Raw genomic sequence first — 25,192 nt, 5'->3', positions numbered from 1 at the left:
GACTGGGGGATGAAGTGTTAGAAAGCAGCCCAGAGCAGAAGGACTTGGGGGTGGTGATGGAGGAGAAGCTGGACAGGAGCAGTGTGAGCCTGCAGCTCAGAAGGCAAATCACATCCTGGGCTGCATCCAAAGCAGCACTGCCAGCAGAGCCAGAGAGCTGACTCTGACACTTGGCTCTGGTGAGACCTCACCTGCAGTGCTGTGTGCAGCTATGGAGCCCTCAACACAGGAAGGACATGGAGCTGATGGAGAGGGTCCAGAGGAGGCCACAAAGATGATCAGGGGCTTGGAGCAGCTCTGCTGTGAGGACAGGCTGAGGGAGCTGGGGGTGTTCAGCCTGGAGAAGAGAAGGCTCCAAGCAGACCTAATAGCAGCCTGCCAGTGCCTGAAGGGGGCTACAGGAAGGCTGCAGAGGGACTGTTCCCAAAGGCCTGCAGGGACAGGACCAGGGGCAACAGCTTCAAACCAGAGAAGAGCAGAATTGGATATCAGGAAGAAGTTCTTCACTGTGAGGGTAGTGGAACACAGCAACAGGTTGCCCAGGGAGGTGGTTGAGGCCCCATCCCTGAAGGTGAGGCTGGACAGGGCTCTGAGCAACCTGATCTAGTTGGGGGTGTCCCTGCTGAGTGCAGGGGGGTTGGAGTGGATGTGCCTTGGAGGTCCCTTCTAGCCTGGACCATTCTATGTTTCTATGATCTTCTCTAAGGAACCAGCCAGCTTTATGCACCCAAGTTGCACTCCCCATCTATTATCCAGTCACACAGCTCAGAGCTTGGTGCCCTGTGCACTGAACAACTGTGCAACTGACAGAGAAATCAGTAGGGGGTAACTCAGCAGGCTTTAAGCAGGAGCTTCCTCTAGGTAAAGCCAACTCACTCCTGCTCCCCTCTGCACGCTGTGGAAGCACTCACAGGTTAACTCTGCATTAGCACAGGTTCATAAGAAGGGCTCTTTGTACCTCTACATCCAGGAAACTCCTTGGTTGAGCTTGACACAACATATTTAACAGCTGGAGAATCAACTCCTCCACATACTGCAGAGCATCTTCAGTAGAGGACAGCTTAGGATGCACTTGCACCTGGACCTGTGGGAAACAGAAGAATTCAGGCTCTCAGTTTTGCTCTTCCCCAAACCACAGGCTTCAAGTGGAGACAACAAACCCCAAGGGACACCAAAAAACCAGAAAAACCATCAAACAGCTCAAGAAAATCCAACCCCAAAGTGCAGCACACCAGGCAAACAGGAGGGGAAACCACTCACCTCACACCTGGGAGAAGCACAACGCTCCAACAGCGTTAAGAGCACTCGCCTGGCTGTAAGGAACCTTCAGTGGCAAGGGGACAGCTGACTGGCAATGGTGCTTAGCAGTGCAAGTGGGAGAAGTGTTTCAAGCCCCTGCTTGCATGTCTCTCCAACCAGTCTGCCAAAGACATTTGGGGCATGGGGGCTTTGCCCCCATCGTGAAGCTGGGAGGTGCTATGACAATTTCAGCAGCACTTAGCCTTCAGAGGATTTCATCCATTCTCAGTTAGCTCTCACTCAAAGATTGGCTTACAAGTCCCTTCCCATACTGATGTTTCACACAGCTGGAGCACAAAAAAAGCACTTGAAAAAAGGCCAAGTGTTGTCCCTGGCAGTTCTGAGGTGTGCAGAGCTGGGTCCCCATATGTGCCACAAGTGCCCCGAAGCTCTCCCTGCTGTGAAGCACAAATCTCCTTGCTCCTTTCTCTGCCTTTTGTGCAGACACTCATTTGATTTCTGAAACAAACTTCACAGGCTCACAGGATGTGAGGGGTTGGGAGGGATCTCTGGAGATCCTCCAGTCCAACCCCCCAGCCAGAGCAGGACCATAGAATCCAGCACAGGTCACACAGGAACACAGCCAGACAGGGCTGGGAAGGCTCCAGAGAAGGAGACTCCACAACCTCTCTGGGCAGCCTGCTCCAGGGCTCTGGGACCCTCACAGGGAAGAAGTTCCTCCTCATGTTGAGGTGGAACCTCCTGTGCTGCAGTTTCCATCCATTGCCCCTTGTCCTATCACAGGGTGCAGTGAGCAGAGCCTGTCCCTGTCCCTTCCTTCCTGACCCCCAGCCCTCAGCTATTGATAGACATTGATCAGATCCCTCTCAGCCTTCCCCTCTCCAGACTAAGCAGCCCCAGGGCTCTCAGCCTCTCCTCCCCAGGCAGTGCTGCAGTCCCTTCAGCAGCCTTGCAGCCCTCCCTTGGACTCTCTCCAGCAGATCCCTGTCCCTCCTGAGCTGGGGAGCCCAGAGCTGGATGGAATGAGCGTGTGTGGCACCACCAGACACCCCAGGACACCACCACTCCTGCAGGCCAGGGAGCAACCCCTTTTATTGCCCAGACAGGCAGCCAGGGAGGAAAGCTGCTGCCTGGCCTGCTGGGGAGTAAGTGCCATAGAATCCAGCACAGGTTGCACAGGAACACATCAGGATGGGTTTTGAAAGTCTCCAGAGAAGCTTCCAGTACAGCTTCCCTTTGTGCTTGTGCAGCTCACAAAGCAGTTTACATTTCAGGTATGCAAAGCTCAGCACTCCAGGGCCTCAACAGGAGCCAGGCAGCTCCAGCTCTCAGTCCCACCGCCAGCAGCCATTAGGGCACAGCAAGACGACCAGGTGCATTTTCACCACCCATCCCTCATCCCTGTTAACCATCCCCCTGCACACCACTCCAAATGCCCCCAGCCCTCTCAGTCACTAGCACAAGAGCTCAGCCACCTCAACCCAGAGCCCAGGAGCGCCTCAGCCAAGCGTCAACCCCCTGCCCACGTTGGAGGGGCGCTGCCACGGCTATGGAATTCCAGCCCTGAACTCCCAGCCCTCTCTGCAGCTCTGGGCAAGGAATTAACTGCTAGGAGGTTCCAACACACAACAGCCTCCAACAGAAATCCACTTGCCTGCTAGGGCAACTCATGAGGTTGACAGCTTCATGTCTGGGCACAGCCCTGGTGCTCATTTCCCTGCTGCTGAGATGGAAATGTGCTGGCTCATGCCTTTGGCTTCTCGCAGCACTCTGCATACCCTGATGCAGCAGGGTTTGCACAAACACACCAACCCCCAAAATCACAACAGAAGCACCTCCAGAAGTTACTCCTTTTTGAACTTGAAAGCACTCTGGCAAAAAATAGAACAGGAGAGCTGCTTCTCCATTTGCCTAGCTAATGCCACTGCTTTGGTTATGCCAACAGCTTGAGCTTTCCTGAGGAGTCTGCTGTGCAGGGCTGCAGAGTGTGCCTGGGGAGGCACCTGGCAAGCAGCACACCCAGAAGGCAGTCCCAAGCACCATTTACAATTCAAACAGTGACATCTGAAACGCTGTGCCAGCTTGGGACATCTCAACACCAGAAATTACAGCCTCCCAGAAGAAACCTCTTCAAGATCAGAGCTGAGCTGAGCTGCTTTTGATGTCGGGGGAGGGGAGGGGGGGGGGGTCGGTTTTGAGGCAGAACTGAACAAATTCCTCTCACATTCTCCCTCTAGCACTTTGTATGTCACCAGGTTACAAAGAATCACAGAACTGTCAGGGCTGGAAGGGACCTCAAGGCTCAGCCAGTTCCAACCCCCCTGCCATGGCCAGGGACACCTCACACTGCAGCAGGTTGCTCACAGCCACAGCCAGCCTGGCCTGAAAAACCTCCAGGCAGGAGGCTTCCACCACCTCCCTGGGCAACCTGTGCCAGGCTCTCACCACCCTCATGGGCATTCCTGGGTCAATCCAACAGCACAAATACAGAGCATGATGCAGAGTGGCAAAGAGTTCCCCCTTCACTGAGAAAAGAGACTGCAGGTTCAAACACCCTCATCACAGCCCTTTTGGTCTGCAACACAAAGGAGGAGCAGGAGCAAAGGACCACCCCACACCAGGCCACCACCTGGAACGTTATCCACAGGCAGTCACAACAGGGTGAACAATGACAACCTAACTCCCAGTCTGGCAGCCCAAGCTCCACACCTTTTTTTTCCCCCCCCTAAGCAATTATGTGTGGAGGGCAATGAGATTGCTCTTCTCACAGGCCATTGTCTCCTGGCACTGTCAAGCTCTGCTTCAGCAGAACACCCACCTCAGGAGAGGGAAGCCAGTGTGGTTCATCTGCATCATGCAGGTAGCAAACAGGCTTCATGGCTACTTGAACGAGCTGTAGTATCATTTAGGGTTCAAAGCCACACAAGCAAGAAAGGGGGGAAGAAAACAACACCACCAACCCAACAGCTAGACTGAGAAGGAAAATTACAGGATGCCTGGGTGTGCAATTATCATGGGAAGGTGTAATTTTAGTATCTGCCTTGCTGTAGCACTTAAAGGCTCAGACTGAGAATGAAACTGTGCTATTTGAGGGGACTCAAAGCAAGTCCCAAGGAAGCCATTGGCTAAACCATGACAGAAAACTGGGCAAGGCGTCAGGCTTGGTGAGAGAAAAGAACTGAGAACACCACAACATCTCCATGGAGTGGTCACTCTCAACAAAGAACCTCGAGTTACCAGCCAAAGGGTTTCCAGCTTCAGCACAAAGTCAGCCTGGGTATCACAGAAAAACAATCAGACCAACAAACCCAAGCCACCCTGCATTACCACCCTTGAGAAAGAGGAGTATGGCTTCAAGCCCACCAGATCCTTCACAGCCCTGTGCTAGGAACACAGAATCACAGTTCTGAGGCACTGCAAGGCCACAAGAAGGTCTCCTGGGAGCCTTCTCCTCTCCAGACTGCACAACCCCAACTCTCTCAGGCTGTCTCCATGGCAGAGCAGCTCCAGCCCTCTGCTCACCCTCCTGGCCCTTCTCTGGACCCCTTCCAGCACCTCCAGACCCTTCCTGGAAGAGAGGCTCCAGAGCTGGACACAGAGCTCCAGGTGGGGTCTCAGCAGAGTGGAGCAGAGGGGCAGAATCCCCTCCCTGGCCCTGCTGGCCACACTTCTCTTGCTGCAGCCCAGGCTCTGCTTGGCTCTCTGGGCTGCAAGTGCTCCCTGCTGGCTCCTGCTGAGCTTCTCCTCCCCCAGCACCCCCAAGGCCTTTCCTTCAGGGGAGCTCTCAGGGCAGTCCCTGCCCAGCTTCTGAAGTGTAGTGATGCTTGGGTAAGATTTTGTTACAAACATTTAACCTCTCCCTTACATAATGACAGAACCCCTCCCGACCCTCACAGGACAACAGCCATCAACGAGGAGAGAAGTGACTCAAAGAGCAGCCTGAGGTCTTTTCACAAAAGCTTCACTTCTGCCAAGTACTCCAACAAATTCTAACAGGCAAATCCAATCCACAGCTAGAGATCCCTGCCTCCGTGGCTCTGCTTTCATTCAGCTCCTCTGGTCACCTGTTTGAATGGTCAATCTCCTCAGCCTCCCTTAGTGCTCAGAAAGGAAACCACCAGCACTGTTTGAAGATGAAAAAGCCCCCAGCAGCCAGCATTTCTTGGGCAGCTTTTCAGGCTCTCTTTAAGGACACTGCCAGGGACAAGAGAAAATCCCCAGGACTTCAGGATAATTCTATGTTAGCATTGTTCAGCCTTGGGTTGGGCTTTTTTCCCCCTTCCTTTAAAATTAACAAAGGTTGAAGGAGCTGAGGGTCGTTCAGCCTGGAGAAGAGAAGGCTCCAGGCAGACCAAACAGCAGCCTGCCAGCACCTGAAGGGGGCTGCAAGAAGGCTGCAGAGGGACTGCTCCCAAAGGCCTGCAGGGGCAGGACCAGGGGCAATGCCTTCAAAATAAAACAGAGCAGATTTAGGTTGGATGTGAGGAACAAGTCCTGCACCAGGAGGGTGGTGAAACAGTGCAACAGGTAGCTCAGGGAGGTGGTTGAGGCCTCATCCCTGGAGAGATTCAAGACAACCTGATCCAGTTGAGGATGCCCCTGCTGACTGCAGAGGATTGGACTGGATGACCTTCAGAGGTCCCTTCCAACCCAGAGCATTCTGTGATTCTGTGAAAAGAATGAAATGTCTCTCAGGAATGGCCAACAGCTTAAAAAAACCCCAGGCCAGCATACATCTGAACTTTCATCACAAGTCAATAACACCAACTACAAATATGTGCTTGAGGAATAATACAAAGATGAATAGATCTGATCTTGCTTCAGAAGCCATAGCAACTGACACTGAACTTTCTCAAACCATTCCCTTTCAAAGGGCACACAATAAATCAGCATTCAAAGACTCTCACAGGCCTTAGAGGAAGCAGGCAGCAAACAGATTCAGCATACACAGAGCTTTGGTCACAGACTGGTCAAAGACTCACAGCGTGGCCTGGGTTGGAAGGGACCTCCAAAGGCCATCATGTCCAACCCCCTCTGCAGTAAGCAGGGGCATCCTCAGCTAGGGCAGCCAACCCAACAGCTCCTAGGCTGCTCACAAGATCACTATGCTCTGAGTCTGACCTGCCAGGCAGCAGCCCAGGCTGCACTACAGAAAGGTGTCTGCTAGCAGGTAACAAAGACTTGCACAGTGAATGCAAGAATCTGATTGATACCAAACCACATTTCCTTAGCAACAGGTTTTGCTGTTGGGAAGAAGCTTAATTTATGTTGAGCAGAGGGCTGGAGCTGCTCTGCTCTGGAGACAGCCTGAGAGAGCTGGGGCTGTTCAGGCTGGAGAGGAGAAGGCTCCCAGGAGACCTTCTTGTGGCCTTGCAGCATCTGAAGGGGGCTCCAAGAAAGCTGGGGAGGGACTTGTGAGGGTGTCAGGGAGTGATAGGACTGGGGGGGATGGAGCAAAACTAGAGGTGGAGAGATTCAGACTGGATGTCAGGAAGAAGTTCTTGCCCATGAGGGTGGTGAGAGCCTGGCACAGGTTGCCCAGGGAGGTGGTGGAAGCCTCCTGCCTGGAGGTTTTTCAGGCCAGGCTGGCTGTGGCTGTGAGCAACCTGCTGTAGTGTGAGGTGTCCCTGCCCATGGCAGGGGGTTGGAACTGGCTGAGCCTTGAGGTCCCTTCCAACCCTGACAGTTCTCTGATTCTAAAGCTGAACAATTTCCACTCAGGATGAAAAAACCTCCCAAAGAACTTGATGTGTTACACAAAAGCACCACGGGGATGCTCCCAAACCAACACCATCAGCCTGGTGCTTCTCAGCTGCCCTGCTGAAGAGAGGACTGGTCAGCACAAAGCCTGTCTGAAAGGCTGCAGAGAGACTGACACCCAACTGAGGCCCAGCAGAAGCTCTCACAGCTTCAAAGCAGTGCTGGACAGAGGGAAATCATCCCAAAGCTGAAATAAAACCAAAGCAGCTGTTTGTTACAGGTCATTTTGGTCACACCTTGTCAAACTACCCACCTGCTGGCATTCCAGCAAGGAGTTCCTCACTCAACTCATTCAAAACAGCTGGAGGTATGTGAAGAGTGGAGTATCTTGCACAGAAGTTGGGGTTTTCAACTTGATCACAGACTTGCTTCATCTGTAAGGACCCTATGCTTTGTACTGCAAACCCCAGAGGATCAGGGGGGATGCAGCTGAGGTGGAGGGAGTTGTGTGGCAGTGTTGATCTGCACCAGGGCAGGGAGGCTCTGCAGAGGGACTTGGAGAGGTTGGATCCATGGCCAAGGGTAACAGCAGGAGCTCCAACAAGGCCAAGTGCCAGGGTCTGACCTTGGGTCACAACCACCCCAAGCAGTGCTGCAGGCTTGGGGCAGTGTGGCTGGAAAGCTGCTGGCAGAAAGGGAGCTGGGGGTGCTAATGGCCAAGCAGCTGAAGAGGAGCCAGCAGTGTGCCCAGGGGGCCAAGAGAGCCAGGGGCATCCTGGCTGGGACCAGCAATGCTGTGTCCAGCAGGAGCAGGGAGGGCATTGTCCTCTGGGCTGAGCTGCCCAGGGAGGTGGTGGAGTCCCCAAGCCTGGAGGTGTTTAAAGGTGGTTTGGCTGTGGTGCTTGGGGCTGTCGTTTAGGGCTGAGCCTTGCAGAGCAGGGTCAGGGGTTGGGCTTGGTGCTCCTGAGGCTCTCTTCCAACCTGCATGTTCCTGTGACTCTGTGAATATTCCCAGTGCATAAACAAGAGGTAGAGAAGCAAGAGGAACACAGAGGAAGACGTTAGGGGGGTGGGAAATTACCCAGAGGTTCTGATCAGAATCAAAGTTCTAAATTCACCAGCAAAGGCACACCAGGGCTGGAAAAGGTAGCCCTCTGCAGGTGGCCCCTCAGAGGCTGTTTTCCAAGCCACATATCTCCCTCTCCAGCCTCCCAAGAGCTCTGCTGTTCCACATGTTAGGTATCCCCTCTGCCAAGTGCCAAGGCCCAGGACAAGAAGCTCAATGCCTTGGGGCCTGGTGGGTAGCTGGGGCAGCAGCAGTGCCAGCTGATACACTGGAGGAAACAGAAGGGCCAAAGCTCTGGCAACAAAAAGGAGCTGCAGAAGTGACTAGGGATCCTTGGATACCACAGGAAGCACACTCCCAGCTTCTCAGTGACTGCTAGGCCAGTGTAGAGAATCACACAATCATACAATGGCCAGAAGGGACCTCCAAAGCTCACCCAGTCCAACCCCTCTGCACTCAGCAGGGACATCCTCCACTAGAGCAGGTTGCCCAGAGCCTCACCTTGAATATCTCCAGGGATGGAGCCTCAACCACCTCTCTGGGCAACCTGTTGCCATGTTCCAGCAGCCTCCTGGGGCAGAACTTGTTCCTCACATCCAATCTCAATCTGCTCTGCTCTAGTTTCAAGCTATTGCCCCCGGTCCTGTCCCTCCAGGCCTTTGCAAACAGTCTCTCTCCATCCTTCCTATAGGCCCCCTTCAGGTACTGACAGGCTGCTCTAAGGTCTCCCTGGAGCCTCCTCAGCACAAGGCCTGGGACTGGACCCCAGAAAACAGTGGGAGCCTTAAAATCCTCATGAATGAATTAAAGCAATACCAGAAATTGGGTCCACCACATCCAAAGGATGCCCTAAGGGCAGAATGGGGCTTCTCTGAACATGCCTCCTATTGTGGCATTTACCAGAAGGGACCTAAAGGCCCCAATAGAACTCTCTCATTTTCCTCTGCAGCATTCAAGGCCACTGAAGAGAGGTACTCTGAATGGGAAGAAGAGACTCTTGTCCCTTAGAGGGACTGTTAAAGAAGCAGAGAAGCTTCACACCACCCAGGGCACTGCAGTGCAAGGCCCTCTCCCCTTACTCAAGACAATCCTCAAGGGAATCCCTCCTCCTCAAGGGGGGGGCTCAGAAAGCCACTGTGAGGAAGTGGCAGGCTTTCTTAGAAGGAATTGCTCAGCTCATGCCTCTGAAAGAAGGTCCCACCAGAGTGTCTGAGCTCCAGCAAGCAGTAAATCCAGACACAACCTTACTGGGACAGCCACACAAGCCATCAATCCTCTCTCCTCAGCCCCAGCATCTCACCTTCTGCCCATCCCTGCAGCTGTTATTCTTACTTGCCATTTAGCTGTCCTTGAACTGAAGGATTCAGCTGTTCAGTACAGCAGGTGACAACACAGATTCTTCCCTTTTCCCTTGACAGGGGCAGCAAGCCCAGGCAGCTTAAGACTATGCTTCCAAAGCAGAGGGGGCAGGAGCCTGAGAGAAGGGAAGAAGCAGGCAGTGATCTCAGAAGAACTGAGCTTAAGGGTCAGGACCTGCCAGAGAGCTGGGGTTTTGGGTTTGAAGCCTTCAGAGCTAACTTGGCTCCAGTCACCCCTGGGCCAGCAGTGAAAAACAGAGCACAGCAAAACAAACCCAAGGCAACTGTACCTGGCAGGGCTAGTCTGTCATCCTTGGTAGTTTGCCATGGCTGCCCTTCTCTGCTGACTTCAGACTCCACAATTCCTCTTTCCCCAAGGAATGCATCCAATTCCTTCAGCAAGCACCTTTACAGCGGGGTGACTCACAGGCTCACGGGATGCTAGGGGTTGGAAGGGACCTCAGGAGATCATCCAGGCCAAGCCCCCTGCCAGAGCAGGACCATGGAATCCAGGGCAGGTCGCACAGGAACACAGCCAGGTGGGCCTTGAAAGTCTCCAGAGAAAGAGACTCCACAACCTACTCTGGGGAGCCACAAATGGCTTGTCCACTGGGAAGAAATCTCATGCCTCAGAGTCACAGAACCAACCAGGTTGGAAGAGACTGCCAAGATCACCAAGTCCAACTGATCACCCAAACCCCAACTGATCAACCAGACCATGGCACCAAGTGCCTCATCCAGGCTCTTCTTAAGCACCTCCAGGGACGCTGACCCCACCACCTCCCTGGGCAGCACATTCCCATGGGCAATCTCTCAGGCTGTGAAGAACTTCTTGCTAAGATCAAGCCTAAACCTCCCCTGGTGCAGCTTGAGACTGTGTCCTCTTGTTCTGGTGCTGGTTGCCTGGGAGAAGAGACCAACCCCCACCTGGCTGCAACCTCCCTTCAGGTAGTTGTAGACAGCAATAAGGTCTCCCCTGAGCTTCCTCTTCACCAGGCTAAACACCCCCAGCTCCCTCAGCCTCTCCTAGGGCTGTGCTGGAGACCACTTCCCAGCCCTGCTGCCCTTCTCTGGACACCTTCAAGCAACTCAACATCTTTCTTGAACTGAGGGGCCCAGAACTGGACACAGGACTCAAGGTGTGGCCTAAACAGTGCTGAGCACAGGGGCACAATGACTTCCCTGCTCCTGCTGGCCACACTGCTCCCGATACAACCCGTGCCAGAGCAGGGCCATAGAACCCAGGGCAGATCACACAGGAACGCATCCAGATGGCTCCTGAAAGTCTCCAGAGAAGGAGACTCCACAACCCCTCTGGGGAGCCACAAACAGCTTGTCCACTGGGAAGAAATCTCAGGCCTCAGTCATTCCAGAGCCTCGGCTCATCCTCGCCTCAACACCCTCACTCTAACATCCTCCAGAGGTTACCACCGAGCCTCATTCCAAGCCTGATCGGCCTTGGCTGCGAAGGAAGGAGCTCTCACCGGCTGAGACCTTGGGTGAGTGGCTGCAGTTTCCAAGCAGACCTCGGTTTGATGGCTAAGCGCTTACGAGCCCCAGAAGCAGCAGCAGCGAGCAGCAGGGTCAGGGCTGGAAGCATAGCTGCACAGATGCAGCTATCGACCAAAGCACAGCAGTAACACCGCCGCATGCTACGGAGGGGACCAGCAAGAGCACTTCCAAGAACTGGATGAAACCACACCAGTGCTGGAGACCTCAGAGAGAGCATGCTCAGAAGAGCGAGGCGATACGCGGCCAGGGGAAAGCAGGAAGAAACACTGAACTTCGCACAGCCACAACACCTGAGGCTCCCCAGACGCAGCAGCTCAGCCAGCCCCGGGAGCGCAGCTTCCAGGCACAAGCTGCAGGTAATCGCTGAGCAGGCTCAAAGCGCCGCGGCGCAGCACGACTCAAGGGTCAGGTGCTGCAATCTGCAGGCAGCTCTCACAACGCTGTCAGAGGCCTCCTGCTTCTGAAGCCTTCTGCAGCTCAAGAGGCAACCTTACCGCTTTCCCCCCTCTCCTCCAAAGACCTTCTGTCCACACCCCAGGCACAAGCCTCACAACCCTGAGGGAGCAAGACTCGCTGGTTTGTGCCAATGGCACTTTCTGAGCAAAAAAAAAGGTATTTAAACTGGGAGAAACTGAACTAGAAGTCGTGAAGCCCGAACACCAGTGACTCAAAACTCTACCCGCAGCTCCTCGCCATAGCTGTTCCCCCGGCCGCGTCCCTCCAGGAGCGCTCGGGGAGCCCAGCGGCACCGCTTCTTGCTTCCTTCTCGGCGAAGGAAGGGCCGGCAGGACCCGCGTGCCCACCGCCCCGCTGTTATCCGCAGAGCTCCATCTGTCACAGCATCGCTCCGGCACGGCGGCAACGGCAGAAGCGAACCCAGGCCTTTAAAGTCGCTTCCGGAGCGCGGGGAGCGCCGGCCGGCCCCGCTCAGCCGAGGCGCGGCGCCGGCCGCGGCCCACTGCGCGCAGAGGCCAGGCTACCGCGCCGGGCCCCGAGTCACCGCCGCTCCCGCAGCCCTGCCCCACGGGACGGGAGGCCCCGCTCGCCCTCACCTTCTTGAGGGCCGGCACCAGCAGCCCCCGCCACTTGGGCGCGTTCTCCTCGCTGAAGAACTCGTAGAGCAGCGGCTGCGCCTGCATGGTGCCTGCCAGCCCGGCCCGCTCGGGCGAGGGGGGGAGAGGCGGGCGTGGCGAACCGGGGCAGGCCGGGCCGAGCGCCCCGAGCAGGCCGCCGCGGCAGAGCTCGGCGGCCCCTCAGCAGGAGGCCCGGCGGCCGCCCGCCGCCACCACCGTCGGCGGCAGGCCCGCAGAGGCGGGGGGAGGCGGCGGCGGCTGCCGCATTCCCCGCCCCCGGCTCTCGGTGGTCGCCGCGGGGGCGGCGGCGGGGGCCGGCGGGAGGGAGTGCGCGGCGGGGTCACGGGGCGCGCGGGGCCGCCAGGGGCGGGGCCAGGACCTGGAGCGCGAGCGCCGCCGCCGCCTCCTCCCCGCTCCCCAGACGCCCGTCCTCGCCCGCACGGCCCGCGCGCGCCTGCGCCCTCCCGCCCCGCGGCGCCGGCCGCGCCTGCGCCCTCCCGCCCCGCGGCGCCGGCCGCGCCTGCGCCCTCCCGCCCCGCGGCGCCGGCCGCGCCTGCGCCCTCCCGCCCCGCGGCGCCGGCCGCGCCTGCGCCCTCCCGCCCCGCGGCGCCGGCCGCGCCTGCGCCCTCCCGCCCCGCGGCGCCGGCCGCGCCTGCGCCTTGTGGCAGGGCTCTTGGCTCCTCCGCCTCGGGAGCGGCGCCAGCCGGCGGCGGCGGCCGCGCGCAGGAGCTGCGGCCTTGTGCCGGGGCGGCACGGGGCGGCTCCGCCCCGTCTAAGGCGGCTTTGTGCCGCGGGAAGCACGGGAGGCGGGAAAAGCCCTGCCAAGGCTGGGGCTAAGCCACGGCCCCCAGCACCGCATCTCTGCCTCTTTCAAACACCTCCCCGGGCAGCCTCTGCCAGGCTTTGACCACCTTATCAGTGGAGAATTTTCTTCCGTGCCCAATCCAAATCTCCCCTGGTGCAAGCTGAGGCCATTTCTTTTCGTCCTGCCACTGTTTTCTTGGCAGAAGAGACCAACCCCCACCTCCCTCTCGCTGCCTTTTAGGGGGTTGTAGACAGCAAGGTCTCCTGTCAGGCTCTCCGCACCGAGCGCCCCCAGGCCGCTGCTGGCACATCCCCCAGCCCGTGTGGGCACAGCATGGCAGGAGTGCTTCCCTCGGGCAAGGCCTTCAGCAACATCGGCTCCAAGCGTTGCCTAACTCTGCCAGGGCGGTGCTAGGCAGTGGCCCTCAGCACCACAGCCACAATGGCACCCTGTACAGCAGCAGGTTTCACAAGGATTGCAGCTCGAGGAGGGCAGATTGAGAGTGGAGAGGAGGAAGAAATTCTTGGCAGTGAGGGCAGGGAGACTCTGGCACAGGCTGCCCAGGGAGGCTGTGGCTGCCTCCTGCCTGGAGGTGTCCAAGGCCAGGCTGGATGAGGCCTTGAGCAAGCTGGGCTGGTGAGAGGTGTCCCTGCCCATGGCAGGGGGTTGGAACTGGGTGATCCCTTCCAACCCAACCCATTCCATGAGCCTGTTCACAGCAGTGGGATGGGAAAAGCCCCTTGGGTGCACAGCACAATCCAGCAGGATGGCCTCTGTCTTTCCATCCCATCCGTGACAGAGGGCACAGGCAGGCAGAGGTGCTGGAAGCTGCCACACGTGGATGGGCACAGCTCCAAAGAGGAGGTGTCTGGAGGCCTGGAAGAAGGGCTGCAGCTATCTGGGTGCTCACTGCAGCACAAGCTCTTGCAGGGAAGAGCTCAGTGTTGAAAGCCCTGGGCTGCTTTCAGAGGGACACACTGACAGACAAGTTGAATCAGAGGGGAGCAGAAGCAGCTCCACAGCACAGGGAGGTGCAGGGGAGCAGGCAGTGCAATGCCTTTGTGCTGAGAAATGAAGAGATTCCTGTTGCCCTCAGGAGCAGGAAGCAAAGGCCACAGCCCTGACTGCTGTGGGTGTACCATGTCTGTGGGTGGCATGGGGACATTTGGGCTCCCTGAGTGCTGCTAGAGAAAGGAGAGGAGGATGAAACACAGGGTCATAGCAGCCCTTAACTTTATTGTCCCAAGGGCTGTCTGAGCAAGAGGTCTCCCACAGAGTGGCAGAAGGCCTTTACACCCAGCAGCTGCTGTGGGGAACATGAGGAGGCACTAGCAGGAGGGACTCCTGGGAGCTGACAATGCACTCCTGCTGCAGCCTGCAAGACACTGCTTCGGAGTGGGTGCTGGGCTGAACACCACAGGGGGGACCTGAACTGGAACAGTTTGGGTTTAAAATAGCTCTCAAGGGAAAACCTGCACCCAGGAAGGGAAGAAGACATCTTAGCAACAGGAATACAGATGTACTGCAGAGGATGGTGCTGAGCAGACAGTGACTCCTGCATTCCTATCCACACTGAGGACCTGAGAGCCCAGCAGAGGCCACGTCCCCCTCCCCAGACCCACTGCCCCAACTCCTTCTGCACCTCTCAGTAAGTAACACAGGCCTGAAACATAACTTCCCATAACTCTTACTTGGTATCAACCTGGAGGGGTTTCCTTGAAGGGAAGCAAGAGGCTGTGGCAGGGTCCCTGGTGTTGCCAGCTCTTTCCTCACTTTTTTCCACACACAGTCCTGCAAAACCCAGCAGTACTGCTGCTGCAGCTGAACCTCCTGGAGGGTAAGAAACCCTGCAGCCATCCCCAGCGCTGCTCACAGCATTGCTGGCCCCATCACAAGGTCCCAGTGGCAAAGCTACAAGGAATGGCCAGGCAGTGCCATGTGCCTCACCTGGCACAGCTCTTGGTTTCACTCAGGGGCAGTGGGAAGCTGGTTGAAGCTGAATCCTCTCTTTTTCAGATTTCCAGATCCTGTTTCTGACAGGGCCAGGCAGCAATGCATGGAGAGAGGTACAAGAACAGAACCACAGAGTGGTAGAGACTGGAAGGGACCTCCAGAGATCACCCAGCCCAAGCCCCCTGCCACAGCAGGGGCACCCAGGGCAGGGCACACAGGAACACAGCCAGGTAGGGTTGGAAAGGCTCCAGGGAAGGAGACTCCACAACCTCTCTGGACAGCCTGCTCCAGGCCTCCAGCAGCCTCACACTGACAAAGTTTCCCCTTCTCTTCCCTCCTGTGGCACCTCCTCTGCTGCAGCTTGCCCCCAGTGCCCCTTGTGCTGTCCTTGGACATCCCTGAGCAGAGCCTGGCTCCATCCTCCCCACACTGCCCTGCACACCTTGATCACCAGCAATGAGGTCACCCTCAGGCTCCTCTGCTCCCAGCCCCAGAGCTCCCTCAGCCTGGCCTCACAGGGAGATGTTCCACTGCCTGCAGCAGCTCTGGGGCTCTGTGCTGTACCTCTTTCAAAAGCAGTTCCCTGGGAAGCAATGTTTGTTCCCCTGCCCAGCAGTTCCTTCCAGCAGTACTTCTGCAACAACACATGCAAGCATCTGCATTTCTTTATTCTCTGTAAGAAAGCTCAGTCTGGACTGAGACCCAGCCCCAGCCCCTGCCCTGACAAACTTTGCTGCCTCCTTGGCTGGCCCAGCCACATCACAACATGCTTCCACCTGTTAGGGGCTAGGACCTGTTCGAGTCTCACCACCCTCCTACCAAAGAACTTCTCCCTCAGCTCCACTCTAACCTCCCTGCAGGATCCCTTCAGCTATTGCAAGGCAGCTCTAAGATCTCCCCAGAGCCTTCTCTCCAGGTTGAACACCCCCAGCTCCCTCAGCCTGTGCTCACAGCAGCCCTTGGCTCATCTTTGTGGCCTCCTCTGGCCTCTCTCCAGCAGCTCTGTGTCCTTCCTCTGCTGGGGACACCAGACCTGAAGGCAGGATTGGAGGTGAAGTCTGAGCAGAGCAGAGCCAAGGGACAGAAGCCCAGGGATCCACTGGCAGGCAGCTCATGTCACATCTGTTCTGGCAGCTCTGCAAATGAACTGCTCCCCTCCTGCAGAAACCCCTCCCAGTGCTGAGAGGCTTTGCCTCAAGCAGCCTCTGAGGACTGCCTCATGCCAAGGTGGGAAGAACCTCTGAGGCATCAGAAGGCATCTGCCAGCTCTCCTGAAGCCAAGGGAGAAGAGTGGCCCTGGAGGACATCCAAAGGAGTGAGGGGAGCCAGCACATGGCAGGGGCTGGCCTGGCTTTCATCAGGTTCCTGCCAGGCTGCTCGGGGTGCCAGGTGCCCCTGGCAGCGTGCAGGGCCGCGGGGGATTGCCCGCGGGGGAGATCTTCCTGTACTTGTGCATGAAGGCCTCTGTCTTCCCAAGGCTGACTCCATAGACACCAGCTGGCACCAGGGCCCCACAGCAGGGCTGGCTGCTGCCCAGGAAGGTCTCTTCAGCTCCATCCAGCAAGGAGGAAGATGCCCCAGGGCTGCCCAGGGCTTGTGTGGCGGCTCCGCCTGTGCCGCCGGGGCTGGCACCGGGGGGGTCCTGAGCAGCAGCATTGCTGAGGCCAGGCATGGAGCCAGGGAGCTGCTGGCCCAGCAGCAGCACTGCAGTCCCTCCCACACGCAGCACCCTGCCAGGGGCACGACAAACAAAGGTTAGGTGCTCGGCCTGCCCGGGGTGCCTGCGGCTGCCCACCCAGCAGAGTGGTGCTGGGGGCTCCAAAGCCCCCTGCCCCCACCTCCATCAGGGGAGGTGTGATGGGGGAAGGCAAAGGTGTGACACTGCCTGCCCCTGGGGGAGAGGTAAGAAGGTTCCACTCTTGCTGCTGGCAGCTGAAGCCCCTCACAGGTGTCCACCCCTGGGGGGAGAGCCCGTGCTGGGCCTTGGCACTGTGCTGGGCTCCTCAGCCCCAGGAGCTAGTGGCACTGGACACATTGTCAAGGAAAGGCTTCAACAGGGGATCACAGAATCACCAAGGCTGGAAGAGACCCCAAGGATCATCAAGCCCAACCTGTCACCACAGACCTCAGGACTAGACCATGGCACCAAGTGCCACATCCAATCCCCTCCTGAACACCTCCAGGGATGGGGACTCCACCACCTCCCTGGGCAGCACATCCCAATGGCTAACAACTCTCTCTGGGAAGAACTTTCTCCTCACCTCCAGCCTAAACTTTCCCTGGCACAGCTTGAGACTGTGTCCTCTTGTTCTGGTGCTGGTTGCTTGGGAGAAGAGACCAACCCCCACCTGGCTACAACCTCCCTTTAGGGAGTTGGAGAGAGCAAGAAGGCCTCCCCTGAGCCTCCTCTTCTCCAGGCTGAACACCCCCAGCTCCCTCAGCCTCTCCTCACAGGGCTGTGCTCCAGACCCCTCCCCAGCCTTGTTGCCCTTCTCTGGACACCTTCAAGTGTCTCAATGTCCTTCCTAAACTGAGGGGCCCAGAACTGGACACAGGACTCAAGGTGTGGCCTAACCAGTGCTGGGCACAGGGCACAATGACCTCCCTGCTCCTGCTGGCCACACTGTTCCTGCTCCAGGCCAGGATGCCATTGGCCTTCTTGGCCACCTGGACACACTGCAGGCTCATGTTCAGCTGCTGTCAACCAGTCCCCCTAGGTCCACCTCTGCCTGGCTGCTCTCCAGCCAAACTGTCCCAAAGCTGTAGCACTGCCTGGGGTGGTTGTGGAAAGGCCTCAGCCCCCCCCAGCCTGCTCAGGCTGCGTCTCCACCCCAGCCAGCCTGAAACTGACTGAGCACCGGGGACTGCAAACCCCCATGGCAGCCACAGCAGAGCCCAAGCACATCAAGGGCCAGAGGTACCTTTCCATTTCCTGAAGAGCATCTGGAAGGAACTGGATGTCTTTGGGGACCTTGAACTTCTTCCCAAAGGGAAGGTCTGAAATCACAGCGTCGAAGCTCTCTGAAGGCCAGGGCAAGGCTGCAGAGCAAGGACAGGTCTGTGAGCAGCAGCTCTGCCTCCCCTCCCCCCACAGAGCTCCCTGCCAGCCCTTCCACACCTGCATTCACAGCTCTTCCTGCACTGGTGCCCACAAACAGCACCTCAGAGCCACCAAGCCAGTGCAGACTGGGAAGACAACTGCAGAGTCACAGATGGCACTGGGTTGGAAGGGACCCCAAAGGCCACCCTGTGCTACCCCCTGCACTCAGCAGGGACACCTCCAGCTAGAGCAGGCTGCACAGGGACACAGCCAGGCTCAGCTTCAAGGGCTCCAGGCATGGGGCCTCAAGCCCAGCCCTGGGCAGCCTGTGCCAGTGTCTCCCCACTCTCCTTGGGCACAACTTCCTCCTGAGGGCCAACCTCAAGCTGCCCTGCTCCACTTTCAAACCCTTGCCCCTGGGCCTAGCACTCCAAGCCCTTCTGAACAGTCCCTGCCCAGCCTGCCTGCAGCTCCCCTGCAGATCCTGAACTGCAGCTCTGAGCTCTCCCTGGAGCCTTCTCCTCCCCAGGCTGAACAGCCCCAGCTCTCCCAGCCTGTCCCCACAGGCCTCTGAGCCCCCCCACAAAGCCCTCTGAGCATCTTTGTGGCCTCTCTGGACCCTCTCCAGCAGCTCCAGGTCCCTCTTGTGCTGGGGACCCCACTGGAGGCAGTGCTGCAGGTGGGGTCTGAGCAGAGCAGAGGGGCAGAATCCCCTCCCTGTGCTGCTGCTTCTCTCCCTGCTCTGGCTGCAGCTCAGCACACAGCTGCCTGCTGGGCTGCCAGTGACCACTGCTGGCTCCTGGGGACTTTGTCACCAACTGACACCCCCAAGGCCTTGTCCTGCAGGCTGCTCTCCTGCCCCTCCTCACCCAGCCTGGCTTTGTGCTGGGGATTGCCCCACATGCTGCCTTCAAACATGCCACACCTGGCAGGCCTACAGACATACCTTTCACAGAAGCTTTAAGTAACTCAATCTTATCCTCCAAGCCTGCAGTCCTGATATTCACATCTGCACCCTCCAGCTGAGAGTCACTGATATCTGCACCCCAGTAACAGGCATCCTGGTCAGAGAAAGAGAGCAAGGTCACTTGGCAGGCCAACAAAGCCTCCTCAGAGCTGCCCTGCTGCACAGGGGCTTGGAGACCTCCCACCATGGCACCCAGCAATGTGCAGAGGAGAGAGGAATGGAGCAAGTGCTACAGAAGTCTCCAGGGAGACCTCAGAGCAGCCTTCCAGTACCTGAAGGGGCTCCAGGAGAGCTGGGGAGAGACTTTAGACAAGGGCTGGGAGTGATAGGATAAAAGACAATGGATTGCAGCTTGAGGAGGGCAGATTGAGAGTGGAGGTGAGGAAGAAATTCTTGGCAGTGAGGGTGGGGAGACTCTGGCACAGGCTGCCCAGGGGTGTTCAAAGCCAGGCTGGATGAGACCATGAGCAGCCTGCACTAGTGGCAGGTGCCCAGGGCAAAGGGTTGGAACTGGCTGATCCCTGAGATCCCTTCCCACCCAGCCCATTCCATGAGACACTGAGCTTATGCTGTAAGAGCCCAGCTGGCTTCAGACAGCCTCACTGCTTCCAGTGCTGAGACTGCCACACTGCCACCTCCCTTCCCAGGGTTCCAGCAGTGTTAGAAGTGCAGTCATAGAATGGCTCAGGTTGGAAGGGACCTCAGAGATCCTCTACTCCAACCCTCTGCCACCTCCCAACTGGACTTGGCTGCTTGAGGCCTCATCCAGCCTGGCCTTCAACACCCCCAGGCAGGAGGCAGCCACAGCCTCCCTGGGCAGCCTGTGCCAGAGTCTCAGCACCCTCACACTGAAGAGCTTCTCCCTCAGCTCCAGTCTGACCCTGCTCTGCCTCAGCTTCAAACCATTCCCCCCCTGGCCTGTCTTCAGCCACCCTCAGCAGAAGTCCCTCTGCATCTTCCCTGCAGGATCCCTTCAGCTATTGCAAGGCAGCTCTGAGGTCCCCCTGCAGCCCTCTCCTCTCCAGGCTGAACACCCCCAGCTCCTCACAGCAGAGCTGCTCCAGCCCTTGGCTCATCTTTGTGGCCTCCTCTGGACCTGCTCCTGAAGCCCATGGCTGCCTCAATCAACCCTTGCAGTGTAACTGGGCCCCAAGCACCCAGGCCTGTAGGACTTGGTTCCACATTCCTCTGGAGGAGTGTTTGTCCTCAAGCACCTTCACCAAGTGCCTGGAAAGGTCCCTCTGGATCCAGCTGCCCAGGCAGGGCCTGGTGTAGCTGCAGCAGTTGCAGCCATGGTGCCAAGGTGCTGCCTGTTGCCCCTGTGGTACTCACAGGCCACTCTTTGGCAGCTTCCAGCAGGATGGTTCCCAGCCCACACATGGGATCCAGCACCCAGGCACCAGCCTGCAACAAGAAAGGGGTTACTGCAGCCTAGGCCAGAGGGGCTCCTCTGCCAGGACAAAGCCTGCCCAGGGATGCCCAGACACCTCCACACAGCCAGGAGTGCAGGGTACAGCCACTGCCTTCCCAGGCCACACTTGCCTGCCAGTGCCAGGGCAAGCCTTCACCAGAGAAGCACAGAGTCACTGGGGTGGGAAAAGGCCTTCTGGAGCATGCACTCCAACCATCCTCTCACTCTGCCAGGGCTGGGGCTGAGCCATGGCCCTCAGCACCACAGCTCTGCCTCTTCCAAACACCTCCAGGGATGGGCATTCAACCACCTCCCTGGGCAGCCTCTGCCAGGCTTTGAACCCCTTCAGGGAAGAAGTTTCTTTTCATGCCCAACCTGAAGCTCCCCTGGTGATAGTTTCACTGGAGACAATGCATCTTGCCTTGAAGTGACACTGAGGGCAACACATGAGGATGGCACTGCAGACAGGCTTTGGTACCAAGCTCAGCTGGGGCAAAGATCTGGGGATTGATCTTAACAGCTGAGGGCTGGGGGTCAGGAGGAAGGTTCCAGGCTCTGTTTGGTGGTGCCCAGGGACAGGACAAGGCACAACAGGTCCCAGCTGCAACCCAGGAGGTTCCACCTCAACATGAGGAGGAACTTCTTCCCTGTGAGGGTCCCAGAGGCCTGGAGCAGGCTGCCCAGAGAGGTTGTGGAGTCTCCTTCTCTGGAGCCTTCCCAGCCCTGTCTGGCTGTGCTCCTGTGTGACCTGTGCTGGATTCTATGGCCCTGCTCTGGCAGGGGGCTTGGCCTGGCTGATATTCAGAGGTCACTTCCAACCCCTAACATCCTCTGGTCAGTGGGAATCTTGCCACACAGACACTGACAGTAGGAGCAAGACCTCTGCTGAGGAGGACCTGGGGGGACAGCAGGCATCCAGCTGAGCAGCAGGGGACAGCACACTCTGAGCACAGGTAAAGCAAACCCTGGGCACAGGCATTAGAGAATGGGGCATCAAGAACCACCAGCCTTCTTCAGAGCTCCCACTTGTGGGGAGCAGCAGTCCCCTCTTCAGGCAGGGCTTGGCCAGCAGCCTTCACTCACACTGATCTCAGCCAGAGAGGCCATGGCCCAGGCCACCGTCGAGCGCAGTCCTGCCGTGCCGAGGTACTCCCTGCTGGCCAGAGACAGCCTGTGGAGAGCAGAGGACTCTGTGGCACAGGACAACCACCCAGGACAGCTCATGCAGGGTGAAAGGACACAAGGCCTGGGCAGGTCTGCAGCCAGCCAGAGAGGCATCAGACTGCTTTGATCTGCAGCTCCCACAGGCTGCGGTGAGCAGGGACATCGTCCCGAGAGGTCCTGGAGGTGTCCCAGGCCAGGCTGGATGAGGCCCTCGGCAAGCTGGGCTGCTGGGAGGTGTCCCTGCCCAGGGATGATCTCTGAGGTGCCTTCCAACCCAACCCATTCTCTGAATCAATGAATCTCCAGCTAGACCAGGCTGCCCAGGGCCACGTCAGGTCTGATGCTGAATGTCTCCAGGGGTGGAACCTCAGCTGACTGCAAAGCCTGGCTTGTGGGTGCTCAGGTGAGCTCCAGACAGAGCACAGGGCCGGCCAGTGAGCACCCAAACCAGAAGATAAATGCAGGGAGGAGAATGCCTACCTGAAGAGAGGAATCCCCACCACAGTGTGAATGTCATTAAGATGGACAAAGACCTGCAGGAGGGGAAAAATGCCATCAGAGACTGGAAGCCTGACACAGCAATGGCTTCAGCCCCTTTCAGCTAGGCACAGGAGATGTTGCCACAAACTTCTGGCCCTGGTTTTCCTAACAACAAACAACAAGCACTTGAGAAAAGGGAGAGTTCATTGGAGGAAACCACAGAGCACAACCTGGCTGCCACCTTCAGCAGGCTGGGAGGGGAGGTGTCACAAAATGGCTCAGGTTGGAAGGGACCTCAGAGATACCTGCTCCAAGCCCCTGCCATGGGCAGGGACACCTCTCAACCAGCCCAGGCTGCTCAAGGCCTCATCCAGCCTGGCCTTCAACACCCCCAGGCAGGAGGCAGCCACAGCCTCCCTGGGCAGCCTGTGCCAGAGTCTCATCAGCCTCCTACTGCAGAACTTCTCCCCCAGCTCCAGCCTGACCCTGCTCTGCCTCAGCTTCAAACCATTCCCCCTTGGCCCTTCAGCTATTGCAAGGCAGCTCTGAGGTCCCCCTGGAGCCTTCCCCTCTCCAGGCTGCACAGCCCCAGCTCCCTCAGCCTGTGCTCACAGCAGAGCTGCTCCAGCCCTTGGCTCATCTCTGTGGCCTCCTCTGGCCTCACTCCAGCAGCTCTGTGTCCTTCTGCTGGGGACACCAGAACTGGAGGCAGGATTGGAGGTGAGGTCTGAGCAGAGCAGAGTCCAGGGGCAGAATCCCCTCTCTTGCCCTGCTGCCCACACTCCTTTGGCTGCAGCTCAGCACACAGCTGCCTGCTGGGCTGCAGGAGGGCACTGCTGGCTCCTGGGGAGCTGCTCAGCACCCAACCCCCCCAAGCCTCTTTCTTCAGGGCTGCTCTCAACCCACTCTGCACCCAGCCTGGATTTGTGCCTGGGGTTAAGCTGACATCACAGCAACCCATGGAAGTGCTTTTTGTGCCCCTGGGGGGGATGTTTCCATGCTAAGCAGCAGCAGATTATACACCACACAGCAGCACTCAAGCTGCTCAGCTACCTCCTCCTGCAGCAAACACCACATAAGCCTCACAGGCCCAGGAGTGCCACTGGGGGGCAGCTCGGCCGTGTGCCATATGAAGGGCACAGCCCCCCAGGGAAGGCAAGGCAAATGTGGGTGATCCTTCCAGAAGTGTGCCCCCCTGCCTCACAGAGAGCACCCTAAGAGATGCCTGAGCTGCTCAGCAGTCCCTCTGCAGGTCAGGCAGCAGCCCCAGGCACCCCCAGCCCCGTACCTCGAGCTCGGGGCGCCGCAGATCCGCTCGCCACCCGAACTGCTTCCCCAGCGCCGTGCCCAGGGCTCTGCCCAGCTCCTGCAGGGAGAGGACAGCCACAGGCAGGGCTCAGGCAGCTGCACAGCACAGCCCTGACAAACAGCATCACACAGCCACAGACCCACTCTCAGCTCCTCCAGCCCAACCATCACCCAGCTCTGCCAGAGCTGCAGCTAAGCCATGGCCCTCAGCACCACAGCTCTGCCCCTTCAAACCCCTCCAGGGGTGGGCACTCAACCACCTCCCTGGGCAGCCTCTGCCAGGCTCTGAGAGCCCTTTCAGCTAGGAAGTTTCTTCTAAAAACCAACCTGAACCTCCCCTGGGGCAACTCAAGGCCATTTTCTCCTCCTGTCCCTTGTTCCTAGGGAGCAGAGTCCAACCCCCACCTGGCTCCAGCCTCCTCTCAGGGAGCTGTGGAGAGCAAGGAGGTCTCCCCTCAGCCTCCTCCACACTAACCACCCCCAGCTCCCTCAGCTGCTCCTCCCCAGCCCTCTTCTCCAGACCCTTCCCCAGCTTCCTTGCCCTTCCCTGGACCCTCTCCAGCTCCTCAATGTCCTTCTGGGAGTGAGGGCCCCAGAACTGAGCCCAGCCCTGCAGGTGTGGCCTCCCCAGTGCTGAGTGCAGGAATCACTTTTCCTGATACAGGCCAGGACACCGTTGGCTTTGCCAGGACCCCTTAGGGAGCTGTGAGCTAACAGCCAGGCCCTCCTCAGCCCTCTCAGGCCCAGCTGCCCTCAACCCCTTCCCATTCCTGACCCTCAGCAGAAGTGCCTAGAAAGGGACACCAGCCCTTGGGTGCCCCTTGTCTAAGGCCTGCTTTCTGAAGACAGAGCAGCAGCTGTGACCATTCTGTCACCCCCAGGCACACAGCTCCAGTGACAAACCAGGCCTCAGCTGCCTCCTGCCGGGACACAGCTCCTGGAGCCCACCTGGGAAGGAAGCACTTTGGCCACGGCTCCGCTGCAGCGACAGGAAACTCTGAACCCCAGGCTGGGCTGCCCCTGCCCCACAGGCTGCTGGGCACTGCTCTGGGCAGGCTCTCCTGGGCAGCTCTTGCCTTCAGTCCAGCAATCCTCCCCACTGCCTCTCTCTGCAGCTTCTGCCTGGCCTTCCTCAGACACCGGCTCTGCTTTCAGCCTTTTAGCTGCACCCTTTGTCCCTTCTGCTGCTTTCCTCTTCAGAGGCACTTTGGCTTCTTCACAGGCTCCATCTCTTTGCCCTTTGCCCCCACCCAGGTTTCTCCAGGCAGAGAGAACATCCAGCCAAGACTCTGGCTCCTCCAGGACAAGGCTCCTCATCTCATGCAGCATTCTCCCTGCAACAAAAAGCAGTCTCAGGATAAGCAGCTCAGCCTCAGCCCCTCCTTGCCCTACAGCCTGAGATCACCAGGTGCAAGCCCTGGCCCTGCTCTGCCAAGTGCACCACTAAACCACATCCCCAGGCACCCCATCTGAAGGCCCTTTAAACCCCTCCAGCCTGGATGGTGACTCCAGCAGCTCCCTGCCAGTGCCTGAGCTCTCTTGCAGCGAAGCATCTTTCCTCAAGTCCAGCCCCAACCTCCCCTGGTGCAGCCTGAGGCCATGAGCAGCCTGGCCTTGTGGAAGGTGCCCCTGCCCATGGGCATCAGGTGATCCTTAAGGTCCTCCCCAACCCAACCCACTCTAGGAACCTTCTCACAGGGGACACCGCTGCAGCCCCCCTCTGTTACCACAGCCTTGCCACGTGAACCCAGCAGCCCAAGCTGGCACTCAGAAAAGGACTCAACCACATACTGCTTTTACAAACTGGCCTTGAACTGGGGCTTCCCATTTGTGGGGGGACAAAGCAGAGGGCTGGATGAACCCAGGGGAGGAGGGAGGCAGTGGCCATACCTTTGCCTCTGGACACTGCTAGCGGGGGCAGCCTCTTGAGCAGCAGGAAGAGTCGCTCTCCAGACTTCAGCTTCCGCAGCTCGCCCGGCTCTGCCTCCGTGCTGAAGAAGACCTTTCCTGAGACATAGTCCACCTGGGGGCAGGGGATGAAAACAACAACAAAGATCCCCACAGGAGTCAAACCGAAATGGGAAGGGATTTTGAG

General features: G+C 58.1%; 2 protein-coding genes across 2 annotated transcripts in view; both read right to left on the bottom strand.

Moving 5' to 3' along the window:
• Window positions 1–12,415, bottom strand: part of SOS1 (SOS Ras/Rac guanine nucleotide exchange factor 1) — a 52,850-nt gene extending 40,435 nt beyond the window's left edge. The window contains exons 1-2 of the mRNA XM_054177241.1: window positions 11,949–12,415; window positions 959–1,084 (exon numbers count right to left, since the gene is read on the bottom strand). Of these exons, the coding sequence (XP_054033216.1) occupies window positions 959–1,084; window positions 11,949–12,035 (213 nt within the window). The 5' untranslated portion in view covers window positions 12,036–12,415. The remainder of the gene's footprint in view (window positions 1–958; window positions 1,085–11,948) is intronic.
• A 3,669-nt stretch (window positions 12,416–16,084) lies between these two features.
• Window positions 16,085–24,431, bottom strand: THUMPD2 (THUMP domain containing 2). Its single transcript, XM_009901719.2, has 8 exons — window positions 24,046–24,431; window positions 23,078–23,155; window positions 21,790–21,842; window positions 21,229–21,316; window positions 20,067–20,138; window positions 18,714–18,828; window positions 17,649–17,766; window positions 16,085–16,457 (listed from the first exon to the last, which is right to left on the bottom strand). The coding sequence occupies exons 1-8, from the start codon at window positions 24,424–24,426 to the stop codon at window positions 16,085–16,087; spliced, it is 1,278 nt and encodes a 425-aa protein (XP_009900021.2). The 5' UTR covers window positions 24,427–24,431.
• Window positions 24,432–25,192: the final 761 nt, after the last annotated feature.

Source organism: Dryobates pubescens, chromosome 39 (genome assembly GCF_014839835.1).
Source record: "Dryobates pubescens isolate bDryPub1 chromosome 39, bDryPub1.pri, whole genome shotgun sequence".
Classification (NCBI taxonomy): Eukaryota; Metazoa; Chordata; class Aves; order Piciformes; family Picidae; genus Dryobates; species Dryobates pubescens.
Note: the sequence above shows the minus strand (reverse complement) of the source record. Positions and strands in the feature narration are given on the sequence as shown.